Raw genomic sequence first — 19,130 nt, forward strand, 5'->3', positions numbered from 1 at the left:
TCTTCTATTTTTTTATTTTTTATTTTTTTTTAATTTCTCACAGCTTTACACTTGAAGTCAGAAGTGTACATACACTTGGCTTGAATGTTTGGCAATTCACCTTAGCTGTCTTTTTCCGGGATGGAATAATTTACAATGTACTTATTCAATGACTTTTAAAAACTAAACTGGAACACTGGCCGTTGTTTTGATCTGCATTATAATTTTCTTTCATCCACACACGATCAAATTTATACTGTATATGAAATGTATTACTCCCCTCTCTAGCTAAACACGTGTCTGTTGTGGTAAAATATGAAGTTTGTCCATGATCTGTACTGTTAGGAATTTAACTATGTGTACATGCATGTGTTAATAATTTTACCTGCAATAGGAGTGAATGAGTGTGAGTCAAGTGGCCATCTAGTGTAGTGAATGCTATGAGTTATCTCACTTGTTTTGTTGAGTCATTAATGACCTGACTGAATTTGTTGTAGTTATTACCTCCAAATCACTACTGAAATACTGTATCGTGGCGATGGGGTGCTGCTGATCTCGACTTGGGACGTCGTAAGTCGGTGGGGCGAATACTTTGAAGATCTCCTCAATTCCACCAACACGTCTTTTGAGGAAGCAGAGTCTGGGGACTCTGAGGTGGGCTCTCTTATCTCTGGGGACGGAGTCACTGAAGTGGTTGGAAACCTCCTTGGTGGCAAGGCCCCGGGGGTGGATGAGATCCGCCTGGAGTTCCTAAAGGCTCTGGATGTTGTGGGGCTGTCATGGTTGACATGCCTCTACAACATCGCGTGAAAATCTGAGACAGTGCCTCTGGATTGGAAGACTGGGGTGGTGGTCCCCCTTTTTAAGAAGGGGGACCAAGGGGTGTGTGCTCCAAATATAGAGGGATTACAATCCTCAGCCTCCCTGGTAAGATCTATTCAGGGGTGCTGGAGAGGACGGTCTCCTCGGAAGTTGAAGCTCTGTTTAAGGAGCAGCAATGTGGTTTTTGTACCGGCCGTGGAACAGTGGACCAGCTCTACACCCTTGGCAGGGTCCTCAAGAGTGTATGGGAGTTCGCTCAACCAGTCTACATGTATTTTGTGGATTTGGAGAAGGTGTTTGACCGGGTCCCTCGGGGAGTTCTGTGGGGGTGCTTCGGGCGTATGCGGTACCGATCCCTGTACAAACTGTGTCAGAGTTTGGTTTGCATTTCCGGCAGTAAGTCTGATTCGTTTCCAGCAAGGGATGGACTCTGCCAAGGCTGCCCTTTGTCACCAATTTTGTTCATAACTTTTATGGACAAAATTTCTAGGCGTAGACGAAGTGTTGAGAGTGTCCGGTTTGGTGGCCTGAGCACTGCATCTCTGCTTTTTGCAGATGATGTGGTGCTGTTGGCTTCATCCAAATCTCACTGGAGCGGTTCACAGCTGAGTGTGGAGCGGTTGGGATGAAGATCAGCACCTCCAAATCCAAGACTATGGTCCTCAGTCGGAAAAGGGTGGCTTTCCATCTCTGGGTCAGGGAAGAGATCCTGCCCCAAGTGGAGGAGTTTAAGTATGTTGGGATCTTGTTCACGAGTGAGGGCATGAGGGAGCGAGAGATCGACAGCGACAGGCGGATCGGTACAGCGTCTGCAGTGATGCGGAAGTGTATCGGTCCATTGTGGTGAAGAAGGAGCCAAAAGGCGAAGCTCTCGATTTAGCAGTCGATCTATGTACCTGCCCTCACCTATGGTCATTATCTACGGGTCGTGACAGAAAGAACAAGATCCCAGATATCTTAAATGAGTTTCCTCTGCAGGGTATCCGGGCTCTCCCTTAGCTTGGTCATCCGGGAGGGACTCAACGTCGAGCTGCTACACTCTGAATGGAGAGGAGCTAGTTGAGATGGCTTGGGCATCTGGTTTGTATGCCTTCTGGACGCCTCCCTGGAGAGATGTTCCGGGCATGTCCCACCGGCGGGAGGCCCCAGGGACGACCCAGGACACTCTGGAGGTCTCTCGGCTGGCCTGGGAACACCTTGGGATCCCTCCAGACGAGCTGGTTGAAGTGGCTGGGGAGAGGAAAACAGACTGTCGCAGGGTGTAAAGTGAATAGTGTGAGACACCAATAGTTGCTACAAGGTGGAAAAGAGATAAAAGAATCAGAAACCTGCTGTCGACTTGTGTCCATAGCAATGAGCCTGGTTAAGCACATAGAGAAAGTAAAGAACGAGAAAGAAAAAAAAAATCTGCTCAAGTCGACAAACTGACAATACTACTCTGAAAGAGCTGCCACAACATACAGCATGACCACCGCGAGGCGTGTATCTGTGGCTGTGCTTATACTTCCAAAGGTGAAGAAGGAGCTGGATTTCAATGGAAATTAAACGAACCAACATAATGGTGTGCTCCAAAGGTGCCAGTGCCCAAAAAGAACAAAGACTAAGGGCTTGTGATAAGTTTTCCAGATATTTATATGGCCGAGACTCCTTTACCTTGCAGTGATCATTAGCACCTCATTCCTCTAATAAATTGAAAAGACAGTCACATAAACATAGTTACATTAAGGCGTCAGAGCTCAGTCAAAGTCAAAGTGTGCACTTCGAGATTTATTTTATAAATGTAGAGCGCCTTTTAATATATCATTATTATTGATGTTCTGTCTAATTAAGAAAAAGTTCATGCATAATGGTGCCGCTGATTAAGATACGTCCAAGTGACTCACAGAAAGGATGGTATGTTGCACATATGGTACGTTATGTGATGTCATCCGTATGTGTAGACTAGGAGCAATAGTTCACAACCCCGGTCATCGAGTACCCCTATCCAGCCTGTTTTCCATGTCTCCTTCAGTCAACACAACTGGGATCAACCATCGCGAGATGCTGTGACTATCGCGTGACCGGTAGCGAGACTGGGAAAATCTAACATGGCGGCGCTCTGTTGCTAAAATAGAATTAGCTTTATATTTCTAATTAAACCCGAATTTAATGATTAGATAAATTCGATTTTTTTCTTTTCTAAGAAAGATCGGAAATATTATCCAGTGTGGACGACCTCGAACGTTTTATTGACGATCATTTTTATAGCTGCGCGATGGATGAGCCGGCGGCTAGTCGGGATAATCCTTCGAAAAAAAAAAGGAAAAATGACTCGTCAACAGACACGGACGATTTAGCAACCGCCGACGTATCGGTGAGTATGCTGGATTCCATAAATAAAAAACTTGACGTCCTCTGTCTTATCCGCGAGGACGTCAAAGAATTAAAGGCAAGTTTGGAATTCGTTAGCCAACAGGTAAGCGATCTCCAATGCGATAACTCCGAGCTACGCTCCTCTCTCGTCGCTGTCACAGCCGAGTTGGAGACGATTAAAAAGGAAAATAAAATGCTAAAGGAAACGGTCTTAGATGTTCAATCCCGTAGTATGCGGGAAAATCTAATATTCTCAGGTATATCCGAAAATTCTCCAGATAATCCAGAGGGTGAGATAAAAAAATTCATGACATCATCGCTAAAGATCCCACAGGAGACGGTAAATAATATCTCTTTTCACCGTGTACACCGGCTCGGAGCTCGTAAGGGCAATAAGCCCCGTCCTATTATTGCTAAGTTCGAACATTTTAAACATAAAGAATTGGTAAAAAAGTAAAGGACGGGAGCTCAAAGGGACATCTTTCGGGATGAATGATCAATTCCCAAGAGAGATAAACGAGCGGCGAAAAGTACTGTTTCCTATCATGAAACAAAATAGACAGGAGGGTAAACGGACTTCGATGGTCGTTGATAAATTATATATCGACGGCCAGCTATTCCGAAACCCAACCTCGACCCCTTGGCTGTTCTAACTGACAATTGGTAGAGCCGAGCATTGTGTGATTATTTGACGTAGGTATATGTATATGTATGTGTATGTATATGTGTATATATGTATATATATGTATATGTATATGTATGTATATGTATGGATAATGGGTTACGAAATAGAATATGAATTTATATTATGCATAGGCTATATAGTAATAATAATAATAATAATAATAATAATAATATAGAAATATATTCTTAAAAAAAATAAATTAATAATAATAATAATAATCTCGCTTAGGTCACCATTTACTGGTGTATTGTTATGTTGAATCCCCCACAGATTTCCTTCACACTCACTTCCCCCCACGTTTCTTCACTATTATACTTATCTACTTGCTATCTCTCTCTTTATATAAATTATATAAATTGCCTAATTACTCTTTTGCTATCCTACAATATGTTAATATTAATAAGCAGCTTATATAGATGTATACATAAGACTGAGTCTATATTGCTTGTATGCAGAAATTAGTTCTGGTCTCCTGGAATGTGTGTGGCGCTCGCTCCCAGGCAAAAAGAATAAAAATTTTAGACCATCTCTCAAAATTTAAGGCAGATATTTGTCTCCTACAAGAAACCCACTTACAAAAATCAGAAGAAAAATTATTTATAGATAAAAATTTTAGTCAAGTTTACTCTGCCTCCTATAATAGTAGACAAAGAGGTGTCTCTATACTTATACATAAGAATTTATTCTTTACTCTAAATAATATAGTAACAGATTTAGAGGGCCGATATATTATTATCCAGGTAACTATATTTAATAAAGTATATACAATTGGTAATTTATATGCCCCAAATAATGATGACCCTGATTTTTTCCATGAATTTTTCTCTCGGTTACTCGATTTAGCAACAAATTCTACTATTATTATTGGAGGTGATTTTAACACGGTCTTGAACCCGTTAATAGATCGTTCTAATAATACGATATATACAAGGCGATTACGATCCGCTAAAGTAATAGATGAATATATGGAGGATTTTGGCCTCAGCGATGGCTGGAGACTTCAAAACCCAACTAAGAAGGAATTTACTTTCTTCTCTGCTGTGCACCGATCATTCTCAAGAATTGATTTTTTCCTTACAAATAATTCTATTGTTGATAAAACTGCTATAAAAATACATTCTATAATTATAAGTGATCATGCACCAGTCTCCCTCACTCTACAAATTGACTCTACCTTTAAACCTCCCCCGATATGGCGTTTTAACATCTCATTACTGAAAGACGTAGAGTTTGATAAAATTATTAGAAGGGAGTGGGCAGATTTTTTGGAAATAAATGACTCTCCAAATATATCTCCATCTCTTCTCTGGGAAGCAGGGAAAGCGGTAATTAGAGGGAAAATTATATCATATTCAACTTATAAAAAGAAACAGGATCAAAAATTAGAAAAATACCTGGAAGATCAAATTAAACAACTAACGGATGAATATGTATTAAACCCAAATAATCAAATATGGATAGAACTACAGAATATAAAAATACAGTTAGATAACATGTTATCTAAAAAGACAGAGTTTATAATACAACAGTTGAGATATAATAATTTTGAACATAATAATAAATCAGGTAAATTCCTGGCAAATCAACTTCAACGGAATCGGGAAAAATCTCTTATAACGGCTATTAAAGATATAAATGGTGAATGCACACAATCACCAGAAGAAATTAACCATATTTTTTATAACTATTATCGAAATCTATACACAGAAATTAATAGACCTAACCCTGAATATATTGAGGAATTCCTAAACAGCTTAAATATACCTCAGTTATCTATTGAACATAAAGATATTCTCGATACCCCGCTTACTATAGATGAGTTGTATCGTGCTTTAGACAGTATGCCTAATGGCAGAGCACCTGGTCCAGACGGCTTTCCGGCTATATTTTTTAAACATTTCTGGTTAATGTTTGCTCCATTATTTCTAAGAGTAGTAACTGAAATTAAAAGTAAAGGTGATATACGTCAAGATATGAATATAGCAGCAATTAAACTTTTATTAAAGCCAGAAAAAGACCCTACCCTCCCGTCAAGTTACCGACCGATATCACTAATTAATACCGATATTAAAATTATCGCTAAGGCCTTGGCATCTCGATTAGAGACGGTAATCTCGACAATTATTCATAGTGATCAAACAGGTTTTATTAAAGGTCGTCATTCTACTAATAATATTAGGAGACTCTTTAACTTGATTAGTATGTCACAGCGGTATGATAAAAAGGCAGTTGTTATTTCGCTGGATGCAGAAAAAGCATTCGATAAAGTTAACTGGTCCTTCCTCTTTGCTGTCTTAAATAAATTCGGCTTCGGGGAGTCATTCATTCAATGGGTCTCAATATTATATGATTCTCCTAAAGCTACAGTTACTACTAATGGGATTACATCACAGAGTTTTACTTTACAAAGGGGAACAAGACAAGGGTGCCCAATTTCTCCTTTATTATTTGCTATATTTATTGAGCCTCTTGCATTAGCTATACGTCAGGATAGACGGATCCAAGGAATCCACTCCGGGACAATAGAACATAAAATTAATCTATATGCCGATGATATATTACTCTATTTAGAAGAACCTGCTATCTCGCTAGGGGAAGCATTTAAATTAATAACTAAATTCTCTCACTTATCAGATTACTCTATTAACTGGACAAAATCAACATTATTACCTATTACAGAAAATTCATGGAATCCTACAAGTCAGGATCCACACTACTCCTTTCCTACAGGTAATTTAAAATACTTAGGTGTTAAAATTTCACCTAAGTTAACTGAATTAACTTCTTTAAATTTTTCACCATTATTGGATAGTATCCGTAGTGACCTGGAGCGCTGGAATAATCTTCCGATCTCTTTAATAGGACGGATAGCTACTATAAAAATGAAAGTTTTACCAAAGATTAATTATTTATTTTCAATGATTCCATTTAAACCTACGTCTAACTGGTTCCAATCGCTGGACTCTGCTATCATAAAATTCTATTGGAATAAAAAAAAAGCCAAAATTAGTCTATCTACTCTTCAGGAAAGTAAATCTAAAGGAGGTTTAGAGGCACCAAACTTTATGTACTATTATCTAGCTAATCAACTACAATATCTTGTGCTATGGACACAACCCAACAGAGATACTAACTGTTGGTTGGAATTGGAGCAGAAGGATTGTAATAATCTTAGACTGTCAGATTTACTCTTTATTACAAAATCAATAAGACGACATAATTGTTTTAAAAACCCAATGATAGCCGCCACCCTGACTGCCTGGTGGAAGGCATTAGAAATTACAAACTCCCAATTGGCGCCCTGTGGGCTCTCTCCCATTTGGCATAACCCCGACTTTCAACTTAATAATCAGTCGTTCCATTTAAGCCTATGGGAGCAGAAAGGAATTACACACCTTCATCATCTTTTCTCAGATAATAAGTTTATATCGTATACAAACTTGGTCCAGAAATATGAAATAAAAAAGGGAAATTTCTTACATTATCTGCAAGTTAAAAATATGGTTAAGAAACAAATCCCAACACTTCAGGATACGCTCCAACTGCCTGTCTTAGCTAAAGATATTATAAAGCTTTCTCCAACAACAATAAAGAAAATATCAAAAATATATAAGTTATTTTTATACACAAATAAAACGTATTTACCGACTTTAAAATGGGAAAAAGACTTGTCTATAGTTCCGGAACCAGACTTTTGGACCCAAATCTGTGAAAATGTATTTAAAATGACCAAACAGACAAATTTGCAACTTATCCAATATAAGATACTTCATAGAACATATATTACACAATATATGATGAAAAAAATGGGACTCTCTGACTCCGACATTTGTCTCCAGTGCTCACAAAACACTGCCGATACTTATCTTCATGCTTTATGGTCATGTACTCCAGTGCTGCATTTCTGGACTAAAATCTTGGAAAAGCTCGCTGATATATTAAACTGTAGGCTTCCTTTATCTCCAAGACTGTGTTTACTAGGTGACTTAACAATAACTGAGCTACCATGTAAACAATCTCAATCTATATTTATAGCCCTTACTATTGCTAAAAAAATAATCCTTGTCAATTGGAAAAATAAACAATCTCTAAATATCGACCACTGGTTAAACTTACTAATAAATTATATCTCAATGGAAAAAATCTCTGCCTTAAATAAAAATCAAGTATCAAGATTTAAACAAATATGGTCTATGTACATAGAATATTTTAATCTCAATTTGGCAACTTAATCCTGCCAAGATTCTGCCTGTTAACGAGAGCCACCACATCGTTACAACTTCTGTTTTCGCTGCTCCTGTATTTGGTATTTTGTATCTGATTGTTTTTATTTTTATATAGTCAGGAACCTAGTTGCTGCTAGTGGGCTCGAGCATACCACACTATACGACACTATACTCAATAACTCCTTAAGATCTATTTCTAGTGGGCACTAAGCATCAACACTTGGTGTTACTGCATGCTAATTAGTCAATTTTCTTGACGCCGTCCCCTGTGGTCGGGCGGGGGTGGTTCTGCCCCCCAACCCCCCCCCCCCCCCCCGTTGTCTGCTCGGTGGCGGTTGCGTCTTGGCCGCTCCCTGGGCCCCCTGTGGGGTGCGGTGTTGGGGTGCTTCCCCTGGTGCCCGGGGCGGTGCCGTCCCGGCGCGGTCCGCTGCTCCGTGCCCGGCGGCGCGGTTCGGGGTGGGTGGGCCTCCGGTGTGCCCCGTGGTTCCCTCTCCCCTCCCCCTTCCTCCCCCCCGTCGCCTCTCCCTCCTCGCCTCCTCCCGCCCATCCTCCTCTGCCTCCCGGTCCCTTTTCCCTTGTCGCCCTCCCTCCTCCTCTCCCCCCCCGCCTCCTGCCCTGCAGCCGCCCTTTCGCCTTCTTGTCGTCTTCTCCCCGCTTCCCCCGCCCCCCCCCCCCCCCCCTTCCCTGTCTGCCCTGCAGCCCCTCCCCCTCCCTCTCCCTGGGCCTGGGGCTCCCTCCCCGGCCCGGGCGTCGGGCTCCGGGGGCCGGGCGAGGGTTTGGGGCCTGCCCCACTCCGGTATAACTCCTGGCGCCCCGGGCGGGCTCCGGTGGCCGGTGGGCTGTCCGGTAGCCCTGCTGCGCTGGCTGTCCGCCCATTGTGGTGCCGGGTGGATGAGGTGGGGGGCGGCAGGGGGTGGGGGTGCTGGGGGGCGGGCGTGCCACCTACACCCGCCGGGTTGGGTGAGGCCCCGCTGGTCGCTCCTCTTACTCACTTCACTAGCTTGCACTATACACTTTGTAAATATACACATAGGGCACACAACACATTTCTTGGTGGGGTGGGGAAGGGTGGAAACACCGTCTTCACCCTTCAACTCCCCTCCAATTTTAATGCACCTCACGTCCAAGGGGAGGGGTGAGTTGGGGCGGGGAGCCATCAGAGGGGATGGACTGCAGTGCCTGGCAGCGCTGTGGTCCCCCCCATTTGTGTCCCTGCCCCACCACTTTGTCCCTCCATTCCCTTTTTTAATGCACCACACATATACATATTCATTTTTTGGGGGGGGATACGGGTGTGTCGGAATAGGGGAAAATTTTTCCCTCTGCTCCGACTCACCTGCTCCCAATTTTAATGCACCACACGCACACACTTGTATATACACTGGGTGGGGCCACATTCACGGTGTAGGGTAGAGCTCGCCAGTCGGCGAGCTGGCGGACTCAGTAACAGGGTTAGGTGTCACTTGTACTCTGGCGTGACGACCGGGGCCTCTCCCCACCGGGCTCGGTGTTCTGGTGTTCCGCCTTCTCCCCTGGTGCTTCCTCCTCTGCTTCCCCCCTCCCGCCGCTGTGCAAATCTCGCGCGGCTGGAGGTGGGGTGGGCACATCTTCCCTCTCTGCGCTGCTGCCCGGTGCCGGTTTCCGGGGGGGGTGGGGGGTTCTCGCGGGGGGCCGGGTTCGCGGGGGGGGGTGGCGGCCGTCGGGGGGGGGCGGCTTGTTTGGGGGGGGGGTGGAGGTATGGGTGGGTGGGGGGTTGGGTGCTGGGGGTCGGGGTGTGTTCGGGGGTTTGGGGGTCGGGGGTGGTGGGGCCTGGGTCGTGGTGGATGGCGGGTTTGGGTGGGGTGCGGGGGGGTCGTGGGGGGATGGGGGCTGGGGACCGGTGGGGCGCTGTGGGGGCCCGCTGGGCCTCGTTCTGCGGCCTTGGGCTCGGGGGTGTGGGCCGGGGCTGGGGCGGGGGTGTTCCGGGTGTCTGGGTCGGCTCGCCGACCGGTGTCCGCTCGGGTGGCTTGGGGGTGGCCTTGGTGCTGCCGCGGCCTGGGGATTCCGGGGGGGGGGGGGGGGGGTGCTCGCTTTGCTGGACCGCGGTTGACGGCTTCTTTCTTTGGTGGTGGTCCTTATGCATGCCAGATCCATCGCACCAGCATCTACTGAAACTCAAACAGAAGTTGCCTCTCCCTCCCACAGCCCCTTGAATCAGTGGGTGCTGGTGTCTGTGGATCTCACTTTGCTTTATCTATCCTTCCCTCCTTCCTCTCTTTAGTTTTTCCTCTGGTCACTTGAGATCTCAATTTATTGGAAGTTTGAGGTTTCTGGGGTTGGCATAAGACTCCGGTTTTGTAACCACGCAGGAGGGGTCTTGTTGGTGCTGGACTTCACTTTGATGGATTGGATGTACTGGCTTCTATTGATCTCACTCTGCCTTATCGATCCTTCCCTCCTTCCTCTCTTTAGTTTTTCCTCTGGGCTCTTGAGATCTCGCTAAATTTGCTGGAATTTAGAGGCTTCCGGGGTTGGCGTAAGACTTTGATTTTGTAATCATGGGGAAGGCAGGAAGTGTTTGGTCGGTGCTGGATGTCACTTTGATTTACCTTTCTTTTCTCTTTATTTCTTTTTTTTTCTGACCTTTTCTCTGGTCTCCTGACCATTTAAATCTCACGACTCTGGCAAGATTCTGAAGTACCTGGTTAAGGCGAAGGGTAATGGGATATTTATAAGGTTTTAGGTGAATGAATGAGTATAAATTTATAAGTATTTGCACGCACGCACACGCACGCACGCAAACGCACGCAAACGCACACACGCAAACGCACGCACGCACGCACGCAAACGCACGCACACATACACACACACAAAAAAAAAAAAAAAAAAAAAAAAAAAAAAAAAAAAAGAGCAATGATGACAAGACGTTGAATCGGTAAGACTACCGAATGAACAATTCTGAGCTCTTAAAGAAAAAAAAAAGGAAAAAAAAAAAAGGAAAAAAAAAAAAAAAAAAAAAAAAAAAAAAAAAAAAAAAAAAAAAAAAAAGATACGTCCAAGTGACTCACAGAAAGGATGGTATGTTGCACATATGGTACGTTATGTGATGTCATCCGTATGTGTAGACTAGGAGCAATAGTTCACAACCCCGGTCATCGAGTACCCCTATCCAGCCTGTTTTCCATGTCTCCTTCAGTCAACACAACTGGGATCAACATGTGGAGCTTGCTGATTAGCTGATCATTTGAAACAACTGTGTTGGCTGTTGGAGACATGGATCGCAGGCTGGATAGGGATGCTCGACGACTGGGGTTGAGAACCACTGGACTAGATGATTTGTCAAGTCACGTCCAGTCAGTCGTTCTCGAGGTGTTATATTGAAAACTTAAAGCTCATCCCAGCTAGTCAACATTTCGTGATCATCTGCTTACATACAGCTGCCCTCATACTGATCAGTGGGGACTTTATTCACCAAACCTCTGCTTACAAATACAATTATTCAAGTATTGAACTCTCCTTGCGATAAAGTACACAACACCATGGTTCTTTTGTCACTTGTGAATTTATTGGTTTAATGTTTTACATCGTTGTTGCCATCAAATCCACAGTCTCATTTTATTCAGCATTAAGTATACATTTTTACAGCATAGCACTGAGTCTGTTTAAACGTCATTGATCCTTGCTAGTCTCACCGGCAAAATTTGCTGTTGTAGCATTTTTACTTGAGAAACTTTTAGCACGTAGACTGCAAATTAATGTTTTTTCTCCAGTGTGTTTTCTTACATGTGTATTTAAGTTTCCCCTTTGAGAGAATTGTTGACCACAAACTGAACAGGCAAAAGGTTTCTCTCCAGTGTGTGTTCTTGTGTGCCTTATTAAACTTTCGTTTAAAGAGAAACCCTTACCGCAAACTGAGCACACAAAACAATTCTCTCCAGTATGAGTTTTTGTATGTGTGCTCAAGTTTCCCCTTTGAGAGAATCTCTGATCACAAACTGAGCAGGCAAAGGGTTTTTCTCCAGTGTGTGTTCTTGTATGCCTTGTTAAACTTTCCTTCAAAGAGAAGCTTTTACTACAAAATGAGCAAGTGAAAGAATTCTTCTCAGTGTGTGTTCTTGCATGTGTTCTTAAGTTTCCCCGAAGAGAGAATTTTTGGCCACAAACTGAACAGGCAAAAGGTTTCTCTCCAGTGTGTGTTCTTGTGTGCCTTATTAAACTTTCCTTTAAAGAAAAACCCTTACCACAAACCGAGCAGGCATAAGAATTCTCGCCAGTGTGTGTTTTCATGTGTGTTCCTAAGTTGCCCCTCTGAGAGAATTTTTTACCACAAACTGTGCAGACAAACGGTTTTTCTCCAGTGTGTGTTCTTGTGTGCCTTATTAAACTTTCCTTTAAAATGAAGCCCTTACCACAAACTGAACAGACAAAAGAAGTCTCCCCAGTATGTGTTTTTGTATGTTGAATTAATCCTGAGCGAGCACTGAAAGTTAAATTGCAGAATGAGCATGCAAAAGGCTTCTCGCCAGTGTGTGTTCTCATGTGTATTTCCAATGATGACTTGCTAGAAACGGTTTTGCCACATTGAGAACATTTCCAGCGTTTGCTGTCAGTGTGATAAGCCATGTCATCTTCAGACTGTTCATCGCCATCAGTATCAGGAGACTTTGACACGGTGTCGTCATTGTCCGATAGTGGCGCCAAGAGGCTGTCTGCTTGTGCTTCTGTTGTCATGTATTGACTGCTGCTTGAAGGAGCCGCACTTTGACCTTCGTCTTCATCGTCTGCACTCTTCAAGGATGACAAAATGAATGGAAACTTCATCAAGTCTTCCACATCTACCTCTTCCACTTTAATGTGCAGAAGCTCTGGGTCCTCTTCCTCTTTAATGTGGAGCGGCTCTTCCTCCAATTCCTCCTCATTGTGAGGGGGCTCTGGGTCCTGTTGCTCAGGAGGAAGATATTTTTCGCCGATATCTGCAGGACATAAAAACACACACACATGGAATAGTTAAGCTAAATCGCATTTACATCGAGCAAATTTCGCCATTAAAATTAACATCACAAAAGCATAACGATACCGTAAAGACTCACGTTGGAACGTGTATAAAATGCAAAAGTAGAATGGAATACAACTTAAATTGTGACGGCTACAATTGACTTGACGTGCTTGATTTTGCCACAGTATATGCGCTCTTCTTATGACTGGAACATGTGACTACCTGTGTAAATAAATGACAGGTGAGAGTATGAAGTGAACAAACCCGTTTTGTGTAACACAGCTTTTTGAGGCTTGTTGAAAACGTCGTCCGGTCGTCGACGTTGTGGCTCTTCTTCTGTCCAGAAAATTTCATCCTCGTACTCTTCTTTTACAGTTTTTTCACACATTTTCCGATGATAACTTAACACCAGTGTTGCTATTAAACGCGTCTCTTTGTTAGCTACTAGCAAAGCTAGCTAGGCTAAATCAAGAAGCGTCAACAACGTGCATCGGCACGAGTTTACTCCAGCACGAAGATTTAATGATAGATTTAATCCAGAAAAAAAAATTTATTTGACGTTCTGCGTCAATGTTTAAGAAAGTTCTGTAATAATTGAGGAAAAATTATTACGTGAAACACGAGCTGTTAGCCACAACGAGAACTAAGAAGTACGTAGCAAACGTAGTACGGCAACGTCACATGGACAAACTTCCTGTCACCGTCACAAAGCCAAATTAAATGTGCGTTAAGAGAGTGGGTTAAAGAACTAAAATGAAACTTTAAAATAAAATGTTAAATTGTAAAAAAAAAAAAATTGGTAGAAGGCAGAGACAAAGCACGACGCAAAAGACGACATATGAGGACACGAAATAATAATAAAAAAAAATCATCATAATAATTTGGTTCGCAGCAAGCAAACAACAAGGCAGGGACGTTTATCGAAATTGTTTATCAGGATACACAAGATACACAAAAATAACGAAAACGCGTTCTGTTACATGTCAGAAATATGTACAATGTACATCGTAAAGTAAAGAACACGGTTTGATAATAAAACACCGGCAGACAAGACAGTTGTACATTAGTGCCTCCCGCAGGTGCAGCGTTGTCATTACACGTTTGACCTACAGGATAGCTGCAAACTTATCAATTTTACATGACAATTTCCAAGGTTTAACGCTGCCATATTGTACTACAAAATGATGACATTACATATCTTCACTTTGTGGTAGATAATGCACTACTAAATGTCTGACAGTTTACAGCTCTGCAGTAGCCAAAATTATCACATAAGAATCATCTTTATTGACCATGTTACAATATACAAGGAATATTGGAGCTGCTCTAGCACAACAGCAAACAGGTCATTAACACAAATGTGTAATCATTGTGTAAATGTAGTATCCAGAATTGTGGTAATGTTTACACAAATCCCAAAACACACTTGACTAGACACTCTCTATGAAAACTTGGATCGACCAAATGCCTCTGACAAACTCTTGTTTGCCGACTTTTTCTCGGCTTTCAACACCCGATCACATTCACATCCTGGCCAACATTTTCACTCCTCCTCCTTTGACCAGGACGACCAACTCATCTTGTGGCTCCTAGATTTCCTCACCCACATGACATAGTGCAGTGGTGGGCAAACTCGGCCCTTGAGGGCCGGAGCACTGCAAGTTTTGGATGTTTCCCTTCTCCAACACAGCTGGTATATGATCAGCTCATCAGCAAGCTCTGCACCTGATAACGATCCTATTGATTGGAATCAGCTTGTGTTGGAAGTGTGAAACCTCCAAAACCTGCAGGACTCCGGCCCCCTATGACCGAGTTTGCCCACCCCTAACATAGAGCGTATATCAACATTTTCTCTGACATCTTGATCTGATCCGACACATCCCTAGCAGTTTTCAAGCAGGGCCACGTGACCCCGCCGCACTATTGTTCACCCTCAACACTAGCTCTTCTGAAAATACGGTACGGGCTCCCTCTAGTGGTACGCGGAAAACTTTTAGACCGATTCCTGTAGGTGACACTTTTTTTTTTCCTCCTGTATAACTCTAACCGGTTAATATCACATTTCCATTCTCATCAGATGTATTCAGATGACGTATAAAATTTTGACTAAAGAGAAACGTTAGTTAGTGTATACGGCGGCAAAGACATGCGATGACTAGTACGTCCATCCAATCAAACGTCTAAGAAAACAGCTCCAAATGCCTGGACACACACACAGCTGCCACCGATATAGTGTCGGAAGTGCTCTCGTCACATAATAACTAAGAAACACATAACCTACTTATTGTAGCATACGTAGAAACTTACTTTACTTTAGCATTGGTCACGTGACTAGCAAACAGTCACCTTTTTATTGCGTCATCTCACTCCTCTCACTCTCCTGGCATGACTAAAAATGCCTATAGTCCAACTGTTACTTGTGTAATAATAATAATAAAGATTGTTCAAAGTTACAGTACTGACTCAACTCCCGTGCTTAAGTCAACGTAAAAAAAAAAAAAAAAGCACAAACACTGAAATGTATGTAAATCCAAAAGAGAAAAGTTTTTTTTCCTGTCAAGGCGCATTTGATAAATTGGCAGGACAACAACAAAAATATCTGCACACTAATTTGATTTCCGCTGTCATTTAGTTGATAGCACAACATTTGACAAATGAGTCAACAATATAGCCCACTGTAAAAATAAATAAATAAATAAATAAAACATATACTGATTAGGGAGTAGGAAATGAGTCAACAATGTCCAACACAGCCTCACTGTCTTCTGCAGCTTCACTTGTGCTGCTCTTGTCACCAGCACACTTGTGTTTCTTAAGATGGCGCGTTTCATTAAATCTTAAACCACACACACTACAACTGAATGGTTTCTCACCACTGTGCATTCTTGTGTGTGTTGTTAAACTTGTCTTTTTAGAGAATCTTTTCCCACAAACTAAACACGCAAAAGGTTTCTCTCCAGTGTGTGTTCTTGTATGCATGTTCAATTTTTCCTTGCGTGTAAATGTTTTACCACAAACTGAGCAGGCAAAAGCTTTCGCTCTCCCATGTGTACTTATGTGTTTTGTCAAACGTGTCTTTTCTGATAATCTTTCACCGCAAACTGAGCATGCCAAATGGTTTTCTGCAATGTGTGTTCTTTCGTGTATGTTCAGTTTTTCCTTACGTGTGAATCTTTTCCCGCAAAATGAGCAGGCAAAAGTTTTCTCCCCAGTGTGTGTTCCCATGTGTTGAACTAATGTTGAACGCACACTGAAACGTAAACTGCAAACTGAGCAGGCAAAAGGTTTTTCCCCAGTGTGCGTTCGTGTGTGTGTTGTTAAATGAGTCCTTCTTGAAAATCTTTTACCACAAACTAAGCAGGCAAAAGGTTTCTCTCCAGTGTGTGTTCTTGTGTGCGCTGATAAATTTGTCTTTGAACAGAAACTTTTTTCACAAATTGAGCAAGCAAAAGGCTTCTCTACATCATGTATTCTTGTGTGTGTTGATAAACTTGGCTTTGTATAAAACGTTTTTCCACAAATTAAGCAAGCAAATGGTTTTTCTCCTGAATGCGATTTTGTGTGTGTTTTTAAATTTGTCTTTTGAGTGAATCTAAGTCCACATACTGAACAGACAAAAGGTTTCTCCCCAGTGTGTGTTCTTTTGTGGGTTGTTAAATTTGTCTTTTTAGAGAAGCTTTTACCACAAACTGAGCAGACAAAAGGTTTCTCCCCGGTGTGTGTTCTTTTGTGTGTTCTTAAATCTCCCTTTCGAGAGAAACTTTTACCACAAAATGAGCAGGAAAAAGGTTTCTCTCCAGTGTGTGTTCTTGTGTGTGCTATTAACTGTCCCTTCTGGGTGAATCTTTTACCACAAATTGAGCAGACAAAAGGTTTTTCGCCTGTGTGCGTTCTTGTGTGAGTTTTCAACGATGACTTGTTGAAAAATGTTTTGTCACACTGAGAACATTTCACACGTTTGTTGTTGGTGTGACATGCCATATCACCTGGAGAGTGTTGTTCATCATCATCAGCGTCAGAAGATTGCGATGTTATGTTCTTGTCACTATCTGAGACTGGCGCTAAGAGGCTGTCTAATTGTGATCCTTCCTCATGGTCAGCATCACTTTCTTCGCTTTTGACAATGTCACCAGTCAATAAAACCTTGGTGATATCATCCTCCTGCTCTTCTTCTTTAATGTCTAGGGCCTCTGGTTCCTCTTCTACTTTAATGTGTAAAAGCTCTAGATCCTCTTTCTCTTTAATGGGGTCGGGCTCCTGCTCCTGCTGTTCCATTCTGCAACACCACGCTTGCTGCTCAGGGCAAAGATCTTCTTCACTGTCGTCTGCAGGACACAGGAAGACAGATACTAGGTTTGGTACAGTACAGCAGCCAAGTCTAATATTGTGCATCGTTTATCTTGAAAATGAATTGAGTTTAGAAGCACAATTAGTCCCTGCAAAATGACAATGACTCTAAACTAACAAGCCAAAGAGGGTAAAACCTGGTATTTGGGAATAGGGGAGTCAAACTTTTTTTTTTTCAGTTAGACTAAGCATTTAAGTTGATTTTTTTTTGTTTATTAATAAGTAAAACATTTTTTATTTACCTGAGATTAGATCACTTTACAAAAGTACAAAACTAGAAATCATACCTACCATAATCCAATCTGGACGAAAATATAATTGTTCTACCTGTCATTATACATCGCTGGCATACAGCTGAACAAAGACATTTTTAAGTAACAAATGTTTTCAAGTTAAGTGAAATTTGATCACGATCACACGGCACACCTCGTTCGCGATGAGTAAAAATGCTACGTCTCGATGATGTGGCCAAGTTACGTCCAATTTAAAGGTGATGTATAAACATCGAGGGGATAACGTAGAGCGGAATCATTACAATGAAAAGCTCATTGACAATGAGATGTCGAAATTTGAACTCAACCCTCACCCTCAAAAACTTATGAAATGCTTGCTACGCCCCATCAGATCCACGACGTACAGAATGATTATTGTTAATGTTAAATGAGATGTATAACCTTAATGAGGATTCAATTAAAAACAACTTTGCCACTAATAAATGTACTAACCTGTCTTGTGTACACAAGTCGAGGCTACTTGAAAAGAGCCACCGTTGATGTTGTCGCTTGTTCGTTTCTTTAACAGCAACAAGTTTATCTTCGTACTCGTCTTTTACTCTTTTTTTTCCCCACACGAATAACACAACACTTTAAACACACTTGATCTCTCGCATTCATAACAAACTCATTTGTTTTGTTCCCTAAACCAAGCTAGGCTAGGTCTACGCGGTCGAGAAGCTGCAACGTGCACTGAGACGAGTTTACTCTGACGAAGATTTAGTTGTGATGTCTTAGTGCAGTCAGGTTTTGGTGGACGTGCTGTGTCGATGCTGCAGTACATTCAGTACCGATTCAGGAAGAATTAATTATTAGTCAAATTCGTATGATAAGGTGGGGGAATAAAAAGTTGTCCTGACTGCAGCGGAAGTACTACTACGGCAACTCCACTTGGACAAACCTCCGACGCTTATAAAGTTGCGGTGACATCCGTGGTTTTCGTTTGAAGCTGCACAAGCTCACGTCAGCTTTCGTTAAATCAAGCAACGGGACCGCCGAACTCAGGGGTAGGCAAAATTTTGTCTATCATTAATCATTTACGTCATATGTTCGTAAATCGGACCTTGACACGGAGCTGCCTGTGGAAAAGGGGAGTAGAAACTGACTCAATTTGAAGCATTCAAAATGCATTTTGGGGATGAGGCTTTGTTTTTATCTTATGACCAGGCTACCCCTGAACATGGCTGATCTTGTCAGGCCCTGCCCAAGACATAAAAACGGACGGCTGCTTAGGGCCCTGTGAGGGTTCAGAAGCTATGGTTGGGCCTGGTTTGCTCTTGGATGTGAAGTCACCCATGAGTGCCAGCTGCTGTAAACCTTTTCCATCTTTACTTTCGGAAGAAAGGGGGCGCTGTAAATGACGAATAATTATGTGTCCATTTGAAGGAAGAATTCAATTCATTCTATACAACCAATTGAAATCAAATGAATCACATAAGCAGACTTTCCCAAAAGACCAGACAAATAGCAGC

At 42.3% G+C, this 19,130-nt stretch overlaps 2 protein-coding genes across 4 annotated transcripts; both read right to left on the reverse strand.

The window, feature by feature from the left end:
- Positions 1-864: 864 nt before the first annotated feature.
- LOC144017325 (uncharacterized) lies at positions 865-18,549 on the reverse strand. 3 transcript variants are annotated; one of them, XM_077518771.1, is made up of 3 exons: positions 17,678-17,773; positions 17,026-17,364; positions 865-2,031 (listed from the first exon to the last, which is right to left on the reverse strand). In XM_077518771.1, exons 1-3 carry the CDS (start codon positions 17,718-17,720, stop codon positions 1,835-1,837), a joined length of 579 nt encoding a protein of 192 aa, XP_077374897.1. In that variant the 5' UTR covers positions 17,721-17,773; the 3' UTR covers positions 865-1,834. The 3 variants fall into 3 exon arrangements, with proteins under 3 accessions (XP_077374897.1, XP_077374896.1, XP_077374895.1); XM_077518770.1 differs by lacking the exons at positions 865-2,031; positions 17,678-17,773 and adding an exon at positions 18,112-18,549 and having other exon boundaries at positions 13,941-17,364; XM_077518769.1 differs by lacking the exon at positions 865-2,031 and having other exon boundaries at positions 13,941-17,364.
- Positions 11,632-13,711, reverse strand: LOC144017331 (uncharacterized). The gene is made up of 2 exons (XM_077518780.1): positions 13,304-13,711; positions 11,632-13,016 (listed from the first exon to the last, which is right to left on the reverse strand). The coding sequence occupies exons 1-2, from the start codon at positions 13,425-13,427 to the stop codon at positions 11,713-11,715; spliced, it is 1,428 nt and encodes a 475-aa protein (XP_077374906.1). The 5' UTR covers positions 13,428-13,711; the 3' UTR covers positions 11,632-11,712.
- Positions 18,550-19,130: the final 581 nt, after the last annotated feature.

Source organism: Festucalex cinctus, chromosome 4 (assembly GCF_051991245.1).
Source record: "Festucalex cinctus isolate MCC-2025b chromosome 4, RoL_Fcin_1.0, whole genome shotgun sequence".
Taxonomy (NCBI): Eukaryota; Metazoa; Chordata; class Actinopteri; order Syngnathiformes; family Syngnathidae; genus Festucalex; species Festucalex cinctus.

What these genes read in the sequence shown, in the direction of transcription:
- LOC144017331 (XM_077518780.1), bottom strand. Translation starts at nt 13,427, where the DNA reads ATGTGTGAAAAAACTGTAAAAGAAGAGTACGAGGATGAAATTTTCTGG. An exon ending in AGCTGTGTTACACAAAACGG is followed by an intron (nt 13,017 to 13,303) that starts GTTTGTTCACTT and finishes TATGTCCTGCAG; the next exon opens with ATATCGGCGAAAAATATCTT.
- LOC144017325 (XM_077518769.1), bottom strand. Translation starts at nt 17,720, where the DNA reads ATGACAGGTAGAACAATTATATTTTCGTCCAGATTGGATTATG. An exon ending in TTCGTCCAGATTGGATTATG is followed by an intron (nt 17,365 to 17,677) that starts GTAGGTATGATT and finishes TGTGTCCTGCAG; the next exon opens with ACGACAGTGAAGAAGATCTT.